Raw genomic sequence first — 20,872 nt, 5'->3', positions numbered from 1 at the left:
TAAGCTTTTCAAGGTCCTTTAAAGGAAGGAATGGCTTTGCTTTGGAAATCTGACGCAACTGGTAAAAGCTGTTTTTTACCACAGTGGACACCAGTCATGTAGTAACTGATATATTTATATGTGTAAAAACATCAGTGTCTTTGCAAAAAGACTAAAGTGCAATTCATACTACTAATCTGAACACCAGGTGACAACCTTGTTTGGATTTAATGCCATCACAGGTGAAACTGAGCAGTTCATACTGGAAAACAACAGTTACTGTGTCTAAACCGATGGATGCAGGGGCTGTCAGAGTTATGAAGAGGATGCACATCGTGCTATGGTGCAGTTTTGATGGAGATGTGCATGTCAAGCATTACAGCTCAGCAAAAACTGTGAGATCATCCACACATCTGAGGTGTCACAGTGTAAACTATGTGAACATGTAGCACACGGAGGATCTTAAATAAGTCACAGCGTAATCAGACTTTATAAAGGTGATCCAGGCTACACCTGAAGGAGCCCAACACCACCTTTGTAATGTTTCTCTTGTAGCCTGAGCAGGGAGGAGGCTTCATGCACCGTCTACAGTCAAGAGTCTCAGGTTTGGAAAATGATTTGCTCAGTAATGTAAAAGTTGACGCATCCTATAAGAAATACTTTGCAACTCGATCCATGACACATTTCCTTACATATCACAGGTAAGACCTAAGTCTGTAACACAGTCACCAACACAGGCTGACCTGAGCCTCAGCGCTGCTTACTGAGTGCTGGTCAAGGGCGACCTCGCCCTCTGTTTTTAGTTCAGGTTCGGGGTCAGCGATGGGTGCTTTAGCTTCTTCCTCCTTGTCCTCCTTTTCTCCACCCTCGCTCTCACACTGTGAACGCCTTTTCAGGAGGGAGGAAAAGAGGCGTGTGAGACCGCGGCCAGCAGGGTTGTGGTTTTGAGGTCGGAGCTGGTCGTCCTCTGGAGTGGGAGGTCTGGCGCCCTGGCCAGCTTCCTCCTGCTGCCTCGGCTTTTTCTGGTGACTTTCTGCCTCGTCTGTTGTCATGTCAACAGCTGTGGAGGTAGATCAGAAAATAGAAATGAAATCAGACAGGTTCATGGTTCAGGCAGATTGGCTTTGTGGAGCTTAAAAAACGGATACTTTACCATCATGCATCAGTCCATCATAACAGCGTTACCAATTCACAATCAGACTGATAAGAGAAATGTTTTCTCAGAGATCAAACCTTTCAAACTTTTCTGCAACAGAACGGATCAAAACCCAGCAAATACAAATACACTAATGTCAATTCAGTTGTTAGCAGCCTTAAGGTGGTTTATATTGCTTTAGCAAAAAGGAAAGTTTGAAGCCTAATCTTGAAAGTAGAGATAGTGTCTGTCTCCTGAATCCAAACTGGAAGCTGGTTCCACAGAAGAGGGGCCTGAAAACTGAAGGCTCTGCCTCCCATTCTACTTTTAAATACTCTAGGAACAACAAGTAGGCCTGCAGAGCGAGAGCGAAGTGCTCTAATAGGGTGATATGGTACTACAAGGTCATTAAGATAAGATGGGGCCTGATTATTTAAGACCTTGTATGTGAGGAGCAGGATTTTGAATTCTGGATTTAACAGGAAGCCAAAACAGGAGAAATCTGCTCTCTCTTTCTAGTCCCTGTCAGGACTCTTGCTGCAGCATTTTGGATCAGCTGAAGGCTTTTCAGGGAGTTTTTAGGACTTCCTGATAATAATGAATTACAGTCGTCCAGCCTGGAAGTAATAAATGCAGCAGTTATCAAAGTTCCTGTACAATGACAATGTCTGTGGGATGGTTACCAGGATGCTGAATTAACTGGGAATTTATTACAAAACTGCTCAGTGGCTAAAAAATAGAGGTTGTGTTTTGGCTTTTAGAAAGCATGTAAAATGAACCCCGATCACAGAGAGACAACAAAAACATCTGACCTGACTATTACAAGCGTTACATCACGTTATCTTCATTTAAGATGCCACACTGGGCTGCAGTGTCAGTTTTTCACCACTATTGCTAAAGGGGTGAAAGCTACACTCTCACTTTCAGATGATGCTAATGGCAACATAAAACTCGTGGTGACTGCTGGACGTGTCACTCTTCTGGCAGAACAGTCGTTTTCCTGTCTGCTTGTCACAGTGATCCCATCCCCAGCTCGGTTTGGGATTAATGTGGTCCTATGGGAATTACACCAGGTGGGTGGCTGCATGACCATCAGCTGATGAAGCACAACAGTCAGAAATGTTGCTGCTGTAGCACCCCCCCCGCGCACAAACACATCCTCCAACCACACACACCCATATTTTGTTTTCAAACTCCATTGCAGTTTATTTCACACCTCAAACATTTAGTAAACAATTAAGCAAATACAAGTAAACTGCAATAAATTACAGGTAGTAATAAAATAAGCTACTAACTCTTTTACGCTGCGTCCACACACAGAGCTGTTTCTGTGTGTTTGGACCTTTCGTCCACATGTAACCGGCGTTTCGAATCACCGAAAACTGAGGTTTTTTTTAAAATACTGGAATACAGAGTTCGTCACGCAACGTCAAAGGTATGTGCCTTTTTCCACGTCACGCTGTGGCCACGTTATTGTTTACATGAGATGAATAGCAGATAGAGACGAAATACTGTTAATCTGACTGTCTGCAGGTTTTACACACAGTTACTGTCCCTCCATTTACAAAGGCAGAGGCGTCACGGTGTGATTATTTTACATGTAGTTGTTTTTTCCTGAGTAATAATGTTCAACATTGCTGTCAACACAGTTTTCAAAAAATGCCCCTCTGTGCAAAATGGGTTCAAAAACATAAACAGCTGTGGGATCCTGTTTGTCCGTGAGTTTGAGAGCCCAGCGCTGCTGCCGACGCAGGGAAACTAATTCTGTCGCAGAGACCTACGTCGGCACTTGTGCAGGTGAAGCCAAAGGGAGGATTTGCTTCACCATATTGTCTAGCATTTGGCTTGGAATGAAGTTGGTTTGGAAACATATTCAGCGATGCTTCATCTCCTGCTTTGCGTTTGCGTGGGCGCCCCGTCAAAAACCTGTCCATGATGCTAGCAGTGTCCAAGCGTTTTGTTTTTGTTTTTTTTCATACCCCTGCAATGGCTCTGCGCCCCCCCCCCCCCAGGGGGCGGGCCCCACACTTTGGGAACCTCTGATCATTATTAAGAGATGAAAAGCCATTGAATCAACTGAACATATAATTTATTGTGAAACAGAAAACTAGATTGTTTTTACATGAGTGATCAGTGTGTGAATTCAAACACTTGCTGCATGCAGGTCCTCGGCCTCTTCAGACTTTCCACAGGCATTGCTGCTTTCATTGATACTTTAGCACTGCTAACCTCATGCGATTAGACAAACTTTAGATACAAACTGCATCTTTTGTTTACATTATTTACTCGGGGCTCTGTCTGTTGCCCCACTCAACAGGTTGCAAGTTCAACTGGAACCTGAGATCCACAAACCCGTTACTGCTTTATTTTTACAGATGCATTCAGTCTTTTGTTTCTATTCATGATTTTTCACTTTGGAATACATAAACTACAAGACATACTAACTGGAATTAGCAGACTAATGGTGCAGACTGGTGGAGGCAGGGAACAAACCACCAACCTTCCTCCAGCAGATAACCTGCTCCACCTCCTGAGCTACAGCCACCTCACAGCTACCTTCAAGAAGTTTTTAGTAAAACCACGGCCCTTTCATTCCTACCTCACAGACCGTACGATTGCACAATTGAACTATTCCTTGGAGCTTCGCTCTCCACCAGACTTCTCTGCAATGTGTCCGGACCCAAACGAGCGGCCATGGAAAAATGGATGGGCTTCCCAGTCGGGTTTCTTTTTGTGGAGAAAAATGACAGAACCGCCCGTGCATAGATTACCAGGGCCTGACATCACAATCAAAGACAAGTATCCACTGCCTTTGATGAACTCCATGTTTGACACTCTTCACGGAGCTGCTATTTTTACCGAACTCGACCTCCGCAGTGCATCCGACAAAGAGATGAATGGAAAACCGCATTCAATACACCACTTTGAATACCCGGTGATGCCGATTGGGCTAACCAACCCCCAGCCATCTTTCAAGCTTTGGTATGTTCTCAGGGATTTTGTGGACAGGTTCGTGTTTGTTTACCCTAGATGACATTCAGATATTTTCCAAGACTCTTGAGGAACACCATGTGGCTTTTCTCACGTCATCTCGAGGAGAACTATGATGTGGGTGACAGGGAGGTGTTAGTAGTAAAGCTCGCTCTGAAAGAATGGCGGCATCTGTTGGAGGCAGCCAAGCAGCCGTTTGCTATCTGGATGGATCATAAAAACCTAACTTACCTGAGGACAGCTAAGAGACTGAGTGCACGGCAGGCACGTGGGTCACTGTCTTTGCCAGGTTTAACTTTTTTATTTCCTACCGTCCACGCTCACGGAGCATCAAAGCCAATGCATTATCACGCCAGTTCGCCACCGACACAATCGCTCTGAGGTCCCAACCATTCTCCCCGCTACAAGCAAGATTGGGTTCATTGCCTGGGATGTGGAGGTCGCCATTCGCCGGTACTGGAGATTGACCCTGATCTGGGTATTGGTCTCGTGAATCGGCGCTATTTACTTGCAGCAGCCCGTTCCACAATTCTGGACCGGGTTCACGCCGCCAAATTCTCATGGCAGACCATTCCATTTCCCCATCATGTCACGCTACACCTGCAAGCCAGTGAGCCACTAGAAAGCCATTCAGTTGCCTTATTACCTCACTCAGCATTTCTCTCCCTCTGTTTCAGTGACCTCTATCCCCGACCCACGAGCCGTGACTGCTTCAGACTCCTGTTAGATTCTCATTTCATGTTTCCGGTGCTTAAGTGTTACTCTTGTGTCTTTGTAAATAAAACCTACCAGTTTGCCTCTGTCTGTATTTGGGTCCATTTTCATGCACTAGCCCCTGCTGCCATAACAGGAATATTAGTCTCTACTATTTCAATTTGTCAGTTAAAATTAGAGATGGACCGATCCGATATTACGTATCGGTCCGATACTGACCTAAATTACTGGATCGGATATCGGAGAAAAATAAAAAATGTAATCCGATCCATTAAATATCACGAAAGCACCTCACAAAACTTGCAACACGCCGTAACTCACCTCAGAACGTTAGCACGTCGGAGCAGTATGCATCACGTGATAGAGCGGCTGTGGCATGTGGGACCTGTCGGTGGTCTGGATAGCATGTGGAGCTTCGCTAGCAACCCGGCATTTCATCTCCGACAAAGTTATCCCCGAGAGAAGTAAAGCAAGTGTGTAAGTCCATCTCTGAATGTTTGTAAAGCATTCCTGCATTAAGCTTAACGAGCGACTGCCTCTCGCTCTCCGGCTGCTACTTCAATCATGAAACTGCTTAATGATCAGCTGATCGGCTTTTCTGTCGCGAGTCCGTGTAGTTGTTGTTTTAAACTTGAGTATGAACTTATACAAAATGCAGCAAGATATTTAAAAAACAGTTTTGTTGATTAAAAAACACTATATCGGATTCATATCGGTATCGGCAGATATCCAAATTTATGATATCGGTATCGGTATCGGACATAAAAAAGTGGTATCGTGCCATCTCTAGTTAAAATCAGGACAGACAGGTTGTAACACCTACAGGCACATAAAGTTGATGGTGAGAATCCTTTTCTGGCTTAATACCAGGACCAACACTTCCAAGACACTGGAAGCTAACCCACCTAAGTAACTAACCAGAATCTTTATGTAAAAAAGTCAAAAGTTAGTGACCAGGGTTCAGCGGGCAACTGGAGAAAATATATTTACATCCATGGATGAACAACGTTGTTCGTGCATTATCATCTCTGTACTGTGTTTTACTGCTATTGGGTCATAAACTAGATCATTCAATGACTTGACATTCTGACCAGAAGAGAAAATGGTAAATTAATAAGATTAAAGCACCGCAACAGTCCCAAGTCAGCAAGAAACAGAAGGAGACCACGGTGGTGGATGAAGTCCCCAGGGTGGAGAAGGAATGCTTCTTTATAAAGGTAAGAGGTGCCAGGGCTCCTGGACGTGATGGGACACCACTTTTAACAGGTGCCTCAGATGGGCAGAGATCTGAAGGATGCCAGACAATAAGCTCAGGTTTCTCATAAGTGCTGCCTACAACTCCCTTCCATAGCCCTGCCTGTTTAGTAGTGCTTACTATGGCAGCTGGCGTCCTGTAGGCAGGACAGCATGGCAAGTCTGCATGTTTTCATAACAAAAGGACGCAACAATGAAAAGGAGAAAAGATGGCACTGTCCCAGGGATGCTTCGGGTGGCAAGGAAGTCAGGAAGTCCTCAAGATGTGTAGTGTGATGGCATACTTCAGAGTCAGCTATCTATCTATTATTGTAGGATCTACTGTACAATACAAAGCGCCTTGAGGCGACTGTTGTTGTGATTTGGTGCTATATAAATAAATGAATTTGGAGAAACAGCCGTTTACTCTCACACACTGAGATCTGTCAGTTAAAAAGTCTAAAATCCAACCAACGAGATTAAAATCAAGTTTAAACTGGTTAAGAAGTTTATCGACTAAAAGATGTGGCTGGATAGAATTAAAAGCTGAAGAAAAATCAATAAATACGGGCCGAGCATGAGCTTTAGCTTTAGCATGATGTCAGCTGGTAAAGACTGGCAGATATTTGGTGAACCTCAAGGAGAAGCTCCTCTTCCCAAGAGATATAACAACAACTCTCCGCAGATAGAGACGACCGAACTGGCAGAGGCCAGGCACCTGACAGCAAAGCCAGGATTTACCCTGTGGAGGCTGGGTGTCAGGACATAGTGGGCAAAGCAGCTGTCCAGCTACTTCATGAGTGACCGGCCCAAACCTGCAGAAAGCCATGAAGGCATTAGGAGAGGAGGCTGAGAAAGCAAGCTTTTGGCTTTGGCTCTGGTGGAAGGATGTCAGTTAGCAGGCAACACCACAGTAAAGGCAGCTGCTGGGGGTGCCACAGAGACATCCCCGGTGTGCCACTGCCCCCCACTGGGAGATGTACTGGGATAGGGGGCAAAACATCCATGGATGGCGACCTCCAGTTGATGTGGTGGTGTGAAGACTCCAGTGACACTTAAAGCACCAGGGAACAACTTTGTTAGCTGACCAACGGGTTTCGGCTTGTGGCCTGCATCGGGGTCATCACAAAATACCAAACAGTGTGTGTTTCGATAAAACAAAGAAATACAGGTGAACCAGTCACACATTCACGCATAAACAAGCTGACCAATCAGCATTTAAGGGGGTGGTACTGGCTGATTGGTTGAATCAGAGGCCAAACAGGCTCTGGCCTGAGCCAGGACAGATTTAGGGCTTCAGTTGATGACCTTGCAGCTGACCTTCTGGCACTGGCGGTGACATGACTGGCTCAATGACAAAGCAGGAAACATGCATTAAGCATTAAAACTCTTTGATGTGTAGTATTATTTCCCAGCTGACTGACTCATTCCAGTTTTATTTATCCAAATGCAGTAGCATTTAAAACTATTCTAACTATATATTCTCACAACGACTGTACTGATTCTCATGTATAATTGAAAACTGACATTATTGACATGATGTGAAAACATATACAAAAAAATTACAACTGCAACCATTGCAAAAAGACAAAAACACATTTTTGAATGCACTGAATCTCCAGTTGCTATACAGCCTCAGTGTTTGGATACGCTTACGGTCTCTGATACTATTTTAAGGTATGCTCATAGATTAAAGGTGGAGAGCCAACACGACTAGCACATGAAGTTCCAGAAGCTGCTGGCAGCCCACAGTGCTGAGTGGACACGGGCGTAGCTGCACGAGTGCTGACAGGACAGAGTGCCACAGCTCCAGGTACACTGACGACCGTGATGAGAGCTAAACGCTGTATTTTACAGTTCACATGGTCGGTTTGGTGCGATAAAGAAAAAGTATGCAGATTTAATTTGTGCTGCTGTGTGTGAAATGATGTTGCCAAACACACTGAGCACATCAGGAAGTAAGGAAGAGGTTTCAGCAGAGTTGAGCCGTTGTTCTTAATGAAAGCCTTTCGGTGTTTCTTTGGACATTGGCTACATTTTTAACTCATTTTCACTCCAGTCCCTGAACATATCACCGTCGCCAGGACAATAGTGTTTTGTTTTGTTGACCTATGAATCAGTCAAACATAAAAAACACACCGAACTCAAAGGATGAACCTGTGATGTGTCTAACACATAACTCAGCAAACAACACATCTTAAACTGTATCTTTAGGCTCTATGTTACCAGCAGCAAAAAAACCGCACAGACCTTTTCTCATTTCTGTGGTTCTATGAAAAATGCCAAAGATAACCCAGTTTGACAAACAAAACATAACAAGGTGATTCCCAAAGAGTTATTAACCGAAATTAGGCAACTCAGCTCAGTTTAAAGGCGAGTTAGTCAAGTACGGGACAAATGAATACGGTGTAGGCCTGGAAAAAAAGACTCCACGATTTAGAATATTGAACATAAAATGATGTTCATTTAGAAAAATATGGTCTAAAAACAAAAAGAATATAAATGAAAAAAGATGATGCGTTGTAAGGTGACCCTTTAACCGGGAAGCACTGGCCCAGAGTTTCTCAGGAACATGCTGCTCACACGTGGCAACACAACAGGATAGCAACAGTGTAACACTCGGCTCAGCACCTCACACCTCGCTAAACAATGGGTGACATCACGGTGGCCATCTTTTATGTACAGTTTATGCTTCAAGCATAAAACGCCGAACACCATCAACTAACTAGAATAATACTGAATCCGTATAAATGAAAGTTACAAGGATAACAAAGAGATACATTTGTGACATGAGACATATTTGGCTTTCTAAAAGAGCAACGATATAAAAGTGACTGCTGCTGAAATATAATCGACATGTGTTTTAAAGCACACTTACTTTTTACATTTACAATTTTCAGAAGGCCCAGTTAGCACCAGTTGGCACCATTATAATGGTTATAAGACACTTCTCTGTCTTCTCTGTTTGAGGTGTGGAAAGACAGACACAGTATTACTGACATTATGTCACAATAACCTGCTCGGGCTCCATGTCTACTGCTCGTCACAGCCCGCAGTCGCTGTGCTGTAGAGCGCCGGCTGTCTTTCCACCCTTGAGAGACTTGATCACCGCCTTGGTCTCGTCAGAAGTGAAGGCACCAGTGTCCACAACGAGTTCATCATTTTTGGCTAAGTCATCATCCAACAAAGGCATATCTGGGGCAGGTTGATTCAGGAGATCTTTGAAGTGCGCTACCCAGCGCTTATCGTGGTCTTTCTGCGTGAGGAGAGGTCTGCTGTCAAGGTGACGGTAAGATCGCGCACGATCTGGAATAGCGTTCTCGTATCGTTCCGATCAGCAGCTTTCCGCTCGACCCATTTGCGTTTATCCCTTCGACAGCTTCGCTTCACCTGCCAATCGGGGCGTCGGTACCACTCCTCTGCGGCTTGCTGTTGTTTATTTCATGCCGTCTGATCCCGGGCGATTTTCGCTCTTCGTCGTTCATCGACTAGCTGCCATGTTCGATCTTGGATTCAACGTTCCTCGAAGGTCCCTCTTCACCGACCGATGGCATTTTCGACGCTGGCCACCACGGCGGTTCGAAGGGCAAGTGGAGGAGGGGTTAAATAAGTCAGAGTATAGTGAGATCAGAGCCAAGAAGTGGTAGAAATGCTTTATATAGTGCACAGTCAAACTATATAATGGTGTCTTTGATTTTGTCTGAAAGTACAGATATAGACACAGATTTTAAGGCATGAGGCCTGTGTTTGGGCACATAGTGGCCCAGTACCAACAATCACAGTGACACATCCATATCATTAGGTGGATTTCTAGGTTCAAATTAGGTCAGTGACATGAAGTGATATGACAAGACAGACCAAGCAGTTTAAAAGAGGTGCTAAGGTTTAGGCTGAAAGGAAGGCCTGGTTCACCGGAAACATCAGCAAAGAGTAAAACGTACTTAAGTGTATCTGTATTTCTGACTGCACGGTAGCCTGTGTCAGAGCGCTAAAATTGAGCTTAAGCGCTAAAAGCGGCTTTAAAATAATCTGGGTGGGATTAAAGGCTGCAGTGTGCAGATGTGGAGCACAGAGGATGCTGATGTTAATCAGTAACTACTGCATGAGCCTCCCTCCTCACACACTCATGATCTACACAGTGCCACCGTGTTTGGGGAGAGAAAAAAACATGGAATTCGACCTGACCCAGATGAATCTGTGGCAAGGATTCATCGTTATCCAGCGAAGGAAAAACAAGTTCTGAAACACAAAAACACGTGAATCCATGCACAGCATCTGTGTGAAGAGAGGGCAGTATGAGGTCACACCGAATCAGCAGGCATCAGTGACAACGATGGAGGCAGTCAGCATAGAAACAACACACAGCTCTGAGCATCTGAGGGCTGGGCAGGTAGAGACCATCGTTCAGTTAACAATCGTTTTTATCAATGACCTTTCTTTCTGATGAAAGCAAGACAATAACTAAATAAACACTAATAATCGAAGGAAAAGAAACGATGATGAAATGTAGCAAAACTTTCATTAACGAATAAATAAACAAAAATCCTGGAGAGACAAGATCTCAAGTGCTCGAGGTGCAGAGCAAGGAGTTTGAAAGTGAGCAGGTCAGAAGAAGAACCTCCCTACGGTTAGGTGGACACATTCGATGTGTTTGTCATGAGTAGCACGTTACTGTAACCAGATTACTTTTTTCAAGTAACGGGTAAAGTAAGGGATTACTATTGCAGAAAAAGTAGTTACATTACAGTTACATTCCCGTAAGCACGCTGCGTTACAGCGTTACTAAACTGTGATTTTGTTTGTGAGAGTGTCTCGTGACAATGACGTACGAGCGTGTGACGTCCGTGGCAGCAACAGACGTGGATAACATGGAGTGATGGAGAGAGTACGACCGTGCAGCGTTGCGGAAGTAATCAGATTACTGTGAGTTTGAATCTGTTAAAAGTGACACAAACATCAGCGTCTGCTGTGCACTCTGTGTGGGAAGGAAACTTCTTTCTGCAGCGAAAAAATGAAACTTCAAATCTGAGCGAGCAGCGAGCACGCCGCCACGGCAACGTGACATTCACAGAGAAACCCCCGGACCCCCCACTGACATGACCGCTGTGGGCAAACCTCCACCCGCCCCACTCCTGATAAACAGGTGGCAATAGATTTAAGAGCTGCTGAGTCTTTGATTCTATTTATTTTCTGCTGTGTTTTACTCGCATCTATTTGAAAGAGTGTAAACACAAAACATGATTTTATCTGCTGGAACATGCAGACGATAGGTTTCCATGTTAAACACGTTTCTTCCAGTCAGAGAATGTTGCAAATAATTTAATATTTGCTTGATGCATAAAGTTAAAAAGATGAAAACTAATAAAACAAGTTTAAAAAATACTTTTTCATTGGATTCAGTTTCATATGATGGATTATGCAGAAACAGTCGAACACGGCTGAAAGCTAACACTGTTGCTTTATTACATATTCAGGTTGTAACTCATGTTTTTGAAAAACAACTAAGTAACTAATTACTTAATCAGTAATGTAACAGGATTACTTTTTGGAGATGTAATCAGTAATTAGTAAATAATTACTTTTTTCAAGTAACTTGACCAACACTGCTGGTCACAGAATGAAATATGTTCCTGTGCTCGTCCAGCTTTGTGAGCTCGCTCGCTGGTCTCAGATCAGCACCTTGTGCCTCTGCTGCAGCACGGTTTGAAGCTTTGTGGTTATTATGAGTGTTATTTGAGTTACTGCTGGCACCACGATACTGACGCTGTTTGAACTTTGACGTGTCTCCGCATTGAACAGCTGAGTTAGATATTTGTGATAATGAGCAGTTGAACAGGTTCAACAATCACACTTTGCTTCCTTGACAGTGAAATTTTTGAAGGCCTAATAACGCACCAAAACTGCAGAGAGATACTATAAAATCACCACAACCTTGAGAAACAGTCTGCAGACGTGTATCGTGTTCTTTGCCTTGTTTTAGTGTCTGACTTGGAACACTGAATGAATATGAAGTAGCAGTGAGATGTGTCTGATGTGCTGTGACAACAATGAACGTGGCAGCATGTAGCAGACAGCAGCGCTATAAAACCACCGAGAGCATCCACACCTCGTTGCTTTCTTCTGCGGCGCTTGAACTGAAGTGAAGAACTTTTCTCCGTCTCACCGGACAATAATCAAAGAGTCCAGTCCTCATGATGATGATGATGATGATGATGCGCTCTGCTGTGAGCGCTGCAGGCCTGGGTACCAGAGCGCGGTGCTGTTCATGCTCATAATGTATGAAAGCACGAAACGGAAGCATCTCTTGGTGCGCTGGTTGTGTAACACGAATGCGCGGATTGCGGTGGTCACGGATAAAGAAGTAGTGCATCCGCTCATGCTGTTACATCATCGCCGTATCATCAGACACGACCTTCTACCATGCAGAAATCATCCAAACTCCACTAACGCTGTTTTTCTGACCCGTTTTCCTGCATTTTGCTGCCGTGACTCAGTCAACACTACAGCCCGGCGCTGAGCGTGGGACAATAAAAGGGGCGGTAGGTGTACCTGTCTGCAAATGGCGCTGGATGTGTGCGTGAGCAGCTCGTGTGATGCCGAGGATCACTCACCCGCTCACCTCAGAGCATCCGAAAAGAACAGGTCCTGTTTGAAAGCGGTGTCAGCGTGCACTCGTCCTCACAGGCATCAGTTAGAGAGCGCGCTCATTCATCAGCGTTATCAAGCGGCTTTAACAAAGTGTTTGGGTACCAGGCGCCAGATGGCACTTTGCCCTGAGCGTTGTCTGACAGACAGCGGTACGTGCAGGCTAGAGGTGCATGTAAGGACCGCTTCGTTGTCATGTCAGCGCCCGATCACAACAACAGCCGCCTCATCGTAAGGCAGACCCTACCCTGTCCACATACAGCAGTACTCAACAGCCTTAATATATGCAGTCAGTTCTAGGACCTGCTGCATTCTCTGGGCATACTTATATGGCACTTTATACAACACTCACACATTCATATGAGCACTGTGCAGTAAACCACACTGTAAACATATAACACTATTTATTTATTTCTCCTGATTTGTATATTTGTACACTTAAAATACTGTTCATATGTGTGCGCTGAGTGGGAGCTGCTCTGTATCTCACTGTGTGTATGGTGACAGTAAAAGGCATTCTGTTCTATATCCTGCTTCAGAGAGCAACTTGGTATGAGTATGCTGCTAAGGATATCTGGCATGCAGGCTTGTAGATGTCCTGCTCGACCTCCTGAGCTACATCCAAGTAAATGCAGAAACAATACCACTGCAGCTTAGAAACAACAAAGTAGGTAAAGAGAAAGCCAGCCTGTAAGACAACAATGAGGAACAACACGGCCCACTTTACACCCTCTGCCACCCCCTTCCTTCTACAGAAGGGTGGAGTTTTGAATGTAATGAGACCAGTGTATATGTAGAAGTAGCCAATGCTAGCAGAGCAGACAGCAGCGTTCACCAATCAGAGCTCAGGAAGCTGCTGCTCCTGGCAGAGCTCCACCATCAGTAACCAAGGGTCCCCGCCATGAAATCAGTGCATCCATCATCAGTGAGCCACTGGAAACAGCAGCAGCTAGAAATGAGCTGAAATGATGTACAAGGTTGATTTTCTCTTTCTGATGAAATTTGAAAGCAGCCTGCATCGGACAGCTCGTGTGGCAAGCAGAAAGATCTCACAGGTATCTGGACACTCGCTGTTATATAACAGGCCGTAACAGGCCAACAATCACACGATCTCATGTGAAACAAGATCCTGTGATCCGAGCAGCCAGAGGAGCTCGTGGATGAGCTTTTAGATCCTCTGAGGAAGAGCGCAAACATGCTTATTCACACTTTCTCCACAAAGCAGAATTATTGGTGCGCTGCACGACGCCAGGAACCAGAGACCTCTGACACGCATGTTTGTACGGCAGCTACAAACTAGTGATGTGCGATTCCACTGATTCCCTTTCTGATCCGATACCAAGTAAAATCCAGGGTGGTATCGACGATACTGACCTGATACCACCCTGGATACTCTGTACAAAAACGTAATGTTTCATTGTGTTTCATAATACAACATAGAATTGCATTATTTAATTGTAATAATAATATAGCTTCATAATGATTACAGGACATCAGACTACTTGTTCTCATTGCTTAATGATGCAGAATTATCATATAGAAATAAAAACCTGAAGTTGTGCTATTTGAACACGTAGCCTGCCTGCTGCACTAAAGGACTCCGTGAGAGACGTCTGTCTCGCCCTAGCAGCACCTGCCCCTGTCCTCCACCTGTCCCTCTCCTCCACCTGTCCCTCTCCTCCTCTTCAGTTCGCCTCAACATACGCTCGTCATATTCTGTGATATGATTTACTCTGAGGTGTTTGACGAGGTCAGCGGTGTTACCACAACATCTCACTTTCTTGCCACATGTATCGCAAACCACGTCTTGGCTGTTTGTGGAGGTAAAATACGTCCCCACATGACTCCAATTACACTCAGCCATTGTTGCGAGTGCGCACACCAGGGGCTGTGACACAGTTATACAGCCCTGTTTCACACATGACTATGAAAGGCGGAAGAGGAAGTAGTTCCTTCCAATTTAGACAATCCGAATGATATAGTTTCTTTCCACTGTGTTCCTGTTAATGAAAAACTACAAATTTACTCCAGAGTACTAACACATCGATATTTTAATATGAGAATCGATTCTAGAACAGCACGGTGGCACGGTGGTTAGCACTGTTGCCGCACAGCAAGAAGGTCCTGAGTTCAATTCCACCATCAGGCCGGGGTCTTTCTGTGTGGAGTTTGCATGTTCTCCCCGTGTCTGCGTGGGTTCCCTCCGGGTACTCCGGCTTCCTCCCACCGTCCAAAGACATGCAGCTTGTGGGGATAGGTTAATTGGATAATCCAAATTGCCACTAGGTGTGAATGTGAGTGTGAATGGTTGTCTGTCCCTGTGTGTTAGCCCTGCGACAGACTGGCGACCTGTCCAGGGTGTACCCCGCCTCTCGCCCTATGACAGCTGGGATAGGCTCCAGCGCCCCCCCGCGACCCTGAAAAGGATAAGCGGAAGCGAATGGATGGATGGATTCTAGAACATAAATTACTGGTATCAGAAGAATCGATATTTCATTTTTTTTTTTTTTTTTTTTTCCTTCTAAATGACATCAGAAACAGCAGTATGCGACATTACGTGATGGCAGAGCTTCAGTTCATCCTTTGTCATTTTTTTTTTTTTTTTTTTTTTTTTTTAATAAATAGGACAGGGGGAATGAATGAGAGAGAGAGAGGGGGAGAGAAAGAAAGAAAACCAAAGAGGAGAAGAGACGGTGAGAAGGGGGGGGAAGAGAGAGAAAAAAAAAAAACTCCTGGGTCACCTGTATGGAGAAAAAAAAACAAAAACAAACAAACAAAAACAAACAGAGGAGACAGCAAACAACAAAGAGCAACATAATAATAGAGAAAACAAAGCACCATCACAATAAACTAGCTAGTCATAGATATCAGTATTTACTAAGTAATAAACGATATTGTGCAGCACGCAAGATAGACAGCGCACAGTGTGCTTTGAGGCAGCAGCCAAGAAAGCTTTAGTCCGCGTCTGTGAATACCCATGTGTGCATACCTGTGTGGATCAGCATGCTTGCATTCCAAAGGTTTCTCCATGTAATGATCTGCTAGGGAGTGTGGGGGGGCCACAGCCCCGTCCTCCAGGGCATGAAGCAGGTATGGAGGAGATCAAAACTCCAGACATCCAGAGGCCCCCAGAACACAAGAGACCATGGAAGACCAACAGAGGGGCAGCCGCGCCACTGTCCCAGTAAGAGCTGAGGAGAGTCCCAGATGAGGGCTCACTCAGCAGCCGCAGAGCAGAAGTCAGGGGGAGTTGCAGTGACGCGCCCGTGAGCTCCGCCAGCCCCCAGCTGCGCCTGAGTGACCGAGCCCTAGGCCGAGAGGCCGGGGGCACCCCACCTCCAAAGGGGCCCGAGCGAGCCCCAGGCCCCAGGCCCCGACAAGCGGCCGCCAAGGAGTGAGCCGGTGTGCACCCGGACACCCACCCCCAGACACAAAGAACCACCAACACACCGACACCTGAGGGAGTCCGCCACCGGCAGGGGAAGTGGTGGTGGGTGGAGATAGGCCTCCAAACCTTGGAGGGCCTGAGGTGTCCCCAGAGAGGTGGCGTCTGATACCCAGCCTGACATATAGACACAGACATACAGGCACACACAGACACAAACATCCATTCCCCCCCTCATGCTCTCATATGCACTCACTCCACACTCAACCAACGTGGAGACAGACATAAAGAGACGCTGTACACACGATCACACTCCCCAAGCGTACTCTACAAACCGGGTCTAGGTACCCTTGCCCCTGGAGGGGGGAATTGCACCCAGACCCAGGTGGTGTTACCCTTTTCCCTGCGGTGGGGAGAGGCAGACCACCCCGACTCCGCAGCAGCAGGGAGGCCCCACACCCCAGACCGCAGTCGGACGGCCAACTCCTCCTACTAGCCCTCCCGCTCCAGCAGGCCGCAGAGAATGGGGGTGGGAGAAGACTCCAAACCTCCCTCCACCCGCTCATTGTAGTGTTGATGCATATGTGTTCTAAGGTGCATTTAAAACCCAGGAGGGCATGGAGCTACCTGCCAAGGAGCAGCAGGTAAGCGCATAGTCCCTCCTGCTAACCCTCAATGACTAAGTGTATTTAAAATTGAGAGGTGGGCAACGACGTCAGGGGTGAGGTATACACCCTGATGGTAATTTGGACTCCGTGTATCGTGCCCACCCCCAAGATCCTATATGTATGTGTAATGAGAGTGTGAGTAATGTGAATGTCTAAGTTGTGGGATAAAATTGAGGCAGAGGCAGCCAGAAGGGGACGGGGGGGGGGGGGGGGGGGTAGCCTCCTCTGCACCCTGGTGACATACCCCCACTCCAAGGCCCTGCATGTGTGGGTGGTTGTGGAGGAGCGGGAAGAGGGAGGCAGCTGGAGATGGGGAGGGAAGGAAGGGAGGGGCAGGTAACCCCTCCCTGGGGCCAGCTCCCCCGCTGACCCCAGTAGGCACTCCCACCCTCCGCGACCCGCCAGGGAAGGGGGGCCCAGGCCCATCAGACCGGGGCCCAGTGCAGTAGCGCCCCCCGGCTCCACAGAGCCCTGGACAGTCCACCCAACCCCACCACAGAGAAAACTGCACCCACCCCACCAACCACACATCTTCCAGACTACATAAGACGGTAAACGCCCAGGCTGAGATCTTCCTCCACCTCTCCTGTATCTCCCCCTCCTGCAGAGAGTTCCTGAGAGAAGAAAGCTCCTGCAAGATGTGACCATCCCCCCCACCAGTTGAAGAGCCCCCCAGGCGGCTCGATGCACCGGCGGCACCCTGCTCCAGGGCCGATATTTCAGTGTCGATCCGCAAACAGACAGCAGCAGTTATCAGTCAGCATCAGTCAGACTAGATCAGGTAAAAATGTATTTTACATGTGGAGGAAAGCTTTAACTTTTCCAAAATCCTTCAAATATCTCTCTGTATAAAGGAAAGTGCTAGGAACGAGCTACATGAACAATGCTTTCAAAGGAATCTGATGTTTTTGGTATGCAGTGATAGTGTATGTGTTTTTACACACGGGACATTTTAAGCTTAAATGTGGAATATTATTGTATTTCTTGATGATTGTTCTGTGAACACCACAGACCCACACAGCGTTCACAGTTAAATTGTCTTTATTGTACAGATTTTGCACACACACGATGCCTCCTCCTCGCCACCTCGACCACCGAGCTTCCTGTTCGGCACCTCGTGTTTCCCAGGGCAGCTTGCAGCTGTGCTCTCACACGCCTCCCTTCGCCGGAGAGAGTTGGTCAGCCTAATTCCCTCCACCTGGCTCACTGTAGCGGAGCCAGAGACCACAGCCCTGCCATGTCCTATAAGTCATTAAAGGCCATTTCACTTCATTTTAGTTCAGATTTATTGGTGGTGCCGGTTTACAGTCAGCTCTTTGTGCTTCTTCTGAAAGTTCTTAAAATGAAACATGTCTTTAAAATGTATTTCAGTGAAAGGACAAACATGCCGCCTGAGTCGGCACAAAGGAAGAGCGTACCAAGTAAGCTGCGAGACACGCCCCCATAGATACAGCACCGTGGTTATAATTGCCATATCTAAGCCAACTCATGTGCTTTTGTCTGAGCGCTGGTCTGTTCACCACACTGCTCCTCACATCGGCGCTCTTTACAATCAGATCTGTTCTCGCATTCACACAGACGCTCCTTCCCCCATCACTTTACAAAAGGCCACCGTTGCAACCCCCTCCTCCTTCACTTGCATCCTCCAACCCCCTTCCACACAGGAGCAGGTGCTAAGCCAGACTGTCTGCTGAGGTGAAGCGTCAGCCATTAAGGGAATTAAAAACAAGAGAATTTTAAAAACAATCCTAAAATGTACAGGAGTGAAATTAAAAATGGGGTAATGTGCTCAGACTGTTTTGTTCCACTTAAAAGACGAGCTGCAGCATTTTGCACAACCTGCAGACGCCTAATGGACGCATCACTAACCCCACAATAAAGCGCGTTACAATAATCCAGCCTAGATGTAACAAAGGCATGGATTACTGTCTCAAAATGCTGTTTCGATAAGATAGGCTTTATTTTGACTAATTGCCTCAAATGAAAAAAGCGAGATCTTACAACAGACCTGGCTTTCAAGTTTAAGATCTGCCTCCATTTTAACTCCCAGATCAGTGATGACTGGTTCAACATACTGTGCCAGCGAACCAAGATCTATAGTAGTGGCCTCAGAAGAGCCACCAAGAACCATCACTTCTGTTTTCTGCTCATTAAAATGTAAAAAGTTCAAAGCCATCCAGGCCCTTATTTCATCAAGGCATCTACGCAGAGGGTCTACTGAGAAGCCATTTATCTTTATAAGTGGGAAACAACAGTGGAAAGAAATCCCATGTTTCCTGAAAATAGAGCCAAGGTGTTGAAGATGTAGGGAGTAAAGAAGCGGGCCTAAAACCGAACCCTGTGGGACCCCACAGTGCAGAGAAGCAGCAGAGGATGCAAACTCCCCGAGTTTCACAGAGAAATCCGCTCTGCCAAACAGGATCTGAACCGCTGCAGAGCGGCACTGCTAACACCCACCAACTGCTCTAAACGGGAAATTAAAATGTTATGATCCGCTGTATCAAAGACAGCAGTTAAATCTAACAGCACGATAATAACACACCTGAGTCAGTTGGTAAAAACACATTATTAAAAACTCTTAAAACGGCAGATTAGGTACTATGTAAAGCTTTAAAACCCGGAAAACTTCTAAAGTATCGTGTTCTTCTATAAAGGACATTTATTGCTTGTAAACCACCTTTTCAAGAATTTTGGGGGTAAAGTAGGAAATAGGCCTGTAATTTGCAATAGTAAATCAAATTCAATTTCAAATTCAAATTTTATTTGTCACGTACACAGTCATACACAGTACGATATGTAGTGAAATGCTTGGACAACTGCTCGTGACCTAAAGAGAACAAAAAAGGAAAAGGCTATGAATAAGATAGGAAATAAATATGAAAAATTAAAAAGGGTAAATTTAACTAGGAAGGAATAAAATATAAATTAAGGTTAAAAATGAAATAACTGTACAACACAAATTAGAATGAAGGGTAAATTTAACTGGGAAAGAATAAGATAAAATATATAAATTAAAGTTGAAAATAAAATAACTGTACAACAAAATACACAATATAGAACTATATAAGAATGTATGAAGAAATATAAATATATATATATATATATATATATATATATATATATATATATATATATATATATATATATATATATATACACACACACACACACAATAACAGCAGCTGTACAAGTATTAACCGGAAATGAAGAATATAGTGACCAGTGTTGTGCAAAACCAAAGTCCAGAAAGTCCAGTGTGTGTGTAAGAACCATATGTGTGGGTCAGTACTGTGTGGTGGTGTGATTGAGAGACCGTATCGCCTGCGGGAAGAAGCTCCTCCTCAGTCTCTCTGTGTTGGTCTTCAGGGAGCGGAATCGCTTTCCTGACCTCAGCAGAGAGAACAGTCTGTTGTTGGGATGGCTGAGGTCCTTCACGATCTTCCTGGCCTTGGTCCGGCACCGCCTGCTGTAGATTGAGTGCAGGTCAGGGAGCTCGGAGCGGATGGTGCGCTCAGCTGACCGCACAACCCTCTGTAGAGCTCGTCTGTCCTGCATGGTGCTGTTCCCGAACCAGGTTAAGATGTTTCCCGCCAGGATGCTCTCTATGGTGCACGAGTAAAAGTTCCTGAGCACCTTGGAGGGCAGTTGGAAGTCTCTCAAGCGTCTGAGGTGGTAGAGACGCTGTCGGGCCTTTTTCACCACGGTGTTGATGTGACAGGACCATGACAGGTCCTGCGTGATGTGAACTCCGAGGTATTTGAAGCTGTCCACTCTCTCCACTGGGCACTCGTTGATGACGGGGGTCTGGTAGTTCCTCTCCTGCTTAGTGCTGAAGTCCACTATCAGCTCCTTTGTCTTACTGACGTTTAGAAGGAGGTTGTTCCTCTGGCACCAGTTCTCCAGATTCCTAATCTCCTTCAGGTAGGCCGTCTCGTTGTTATCAGAGATCAGGCCCACCACGACGGTGTCGTCAGCAAACTTGATGATGGTGGTGGAGCTGGTAGTGGCCACGCAGTCATATGTGTACAGAGAGTACAGCAGGGGGCTCAGAACACACCCCTGGGGGGCTCCAGTGCTGAGAGTGGTGGAGGCTGAGACATGTCCGCCCATCCTTACTGCCTG

The 20,872-nt window shown here is 45.8% G+C and overlaps 2 protein-coding genes across 19 annotated transcripts in view; one reads left to right on the top strand and one right to left on the bottom strand.

Annotated features, from left to right (window-relative positions):
- epb41a (erythrocyte membrane protein band 4.1a) overlaps positions 1-12,817 on the bottom strand; it is a 52,714-nt gene extending 39,897 nt beyond the window's left edge. For 5 of the 18 annotated variants that reach the window (XM_076879637.1, XM_076879644.1, XM_076879639.1 and 2 more), the window contains exons 1-2: positions 12,664-12,808; positions 723-1,039 (exon numbers count right to left, since the gene is read on the bottom strand). In XM_076879637.1, coding sequence (XP_076735752.1) covers positions 723-1,031 — 309 coding nt within the window. In that variant the 5' untranslated portion in view covers positions 1,032-1,039; positions 12,664-12,808. Of the gene's footprint in view, positions 1-722; positions 1,040-12,158; positions 12,355-12,663 lie in introns of those variants that run through there. The other 13 variants (XM_024798385.2, XM_076879646.1, XM_076879647.1 and 10 more) reach the window with 6 other exon arrangements.
- Positions 12,447-20,872, top strand: part of LOC101469180 (uncharacterized) — a 42,736-nt gene continuing 34,310 nt past the window's right edge. The window contains exon 1 of the mRNA XM_076879653.1: positions 12,447-12,591. The gene's annotated coding sequence lies outside the window, so the exon portion shown is untranslated. The remainder of the gene's footprint in view (positions 12,592-20,872) is intronic.

The sequence above is a fragment of the Maylandia zebra genome, linkage group LG22 (genome assembly GCF_041146795.1).
Source record: "Maylandia zebra isolate NMK-2024a linkage group LG22, Mzebra_GT3a, whole genome shotgun sequence".
NCBI classification, from domain to species: Eukaryota; Metazoa; Chordata; class Actinopteri; order Cichliformes; family Cichlidae; genus Maylandia; species Maylandia zebra.
Note: the sequence above shows the minus strand (reverse complement) of the source record. Positions and strands in the feature narration are given on the sequence as shown.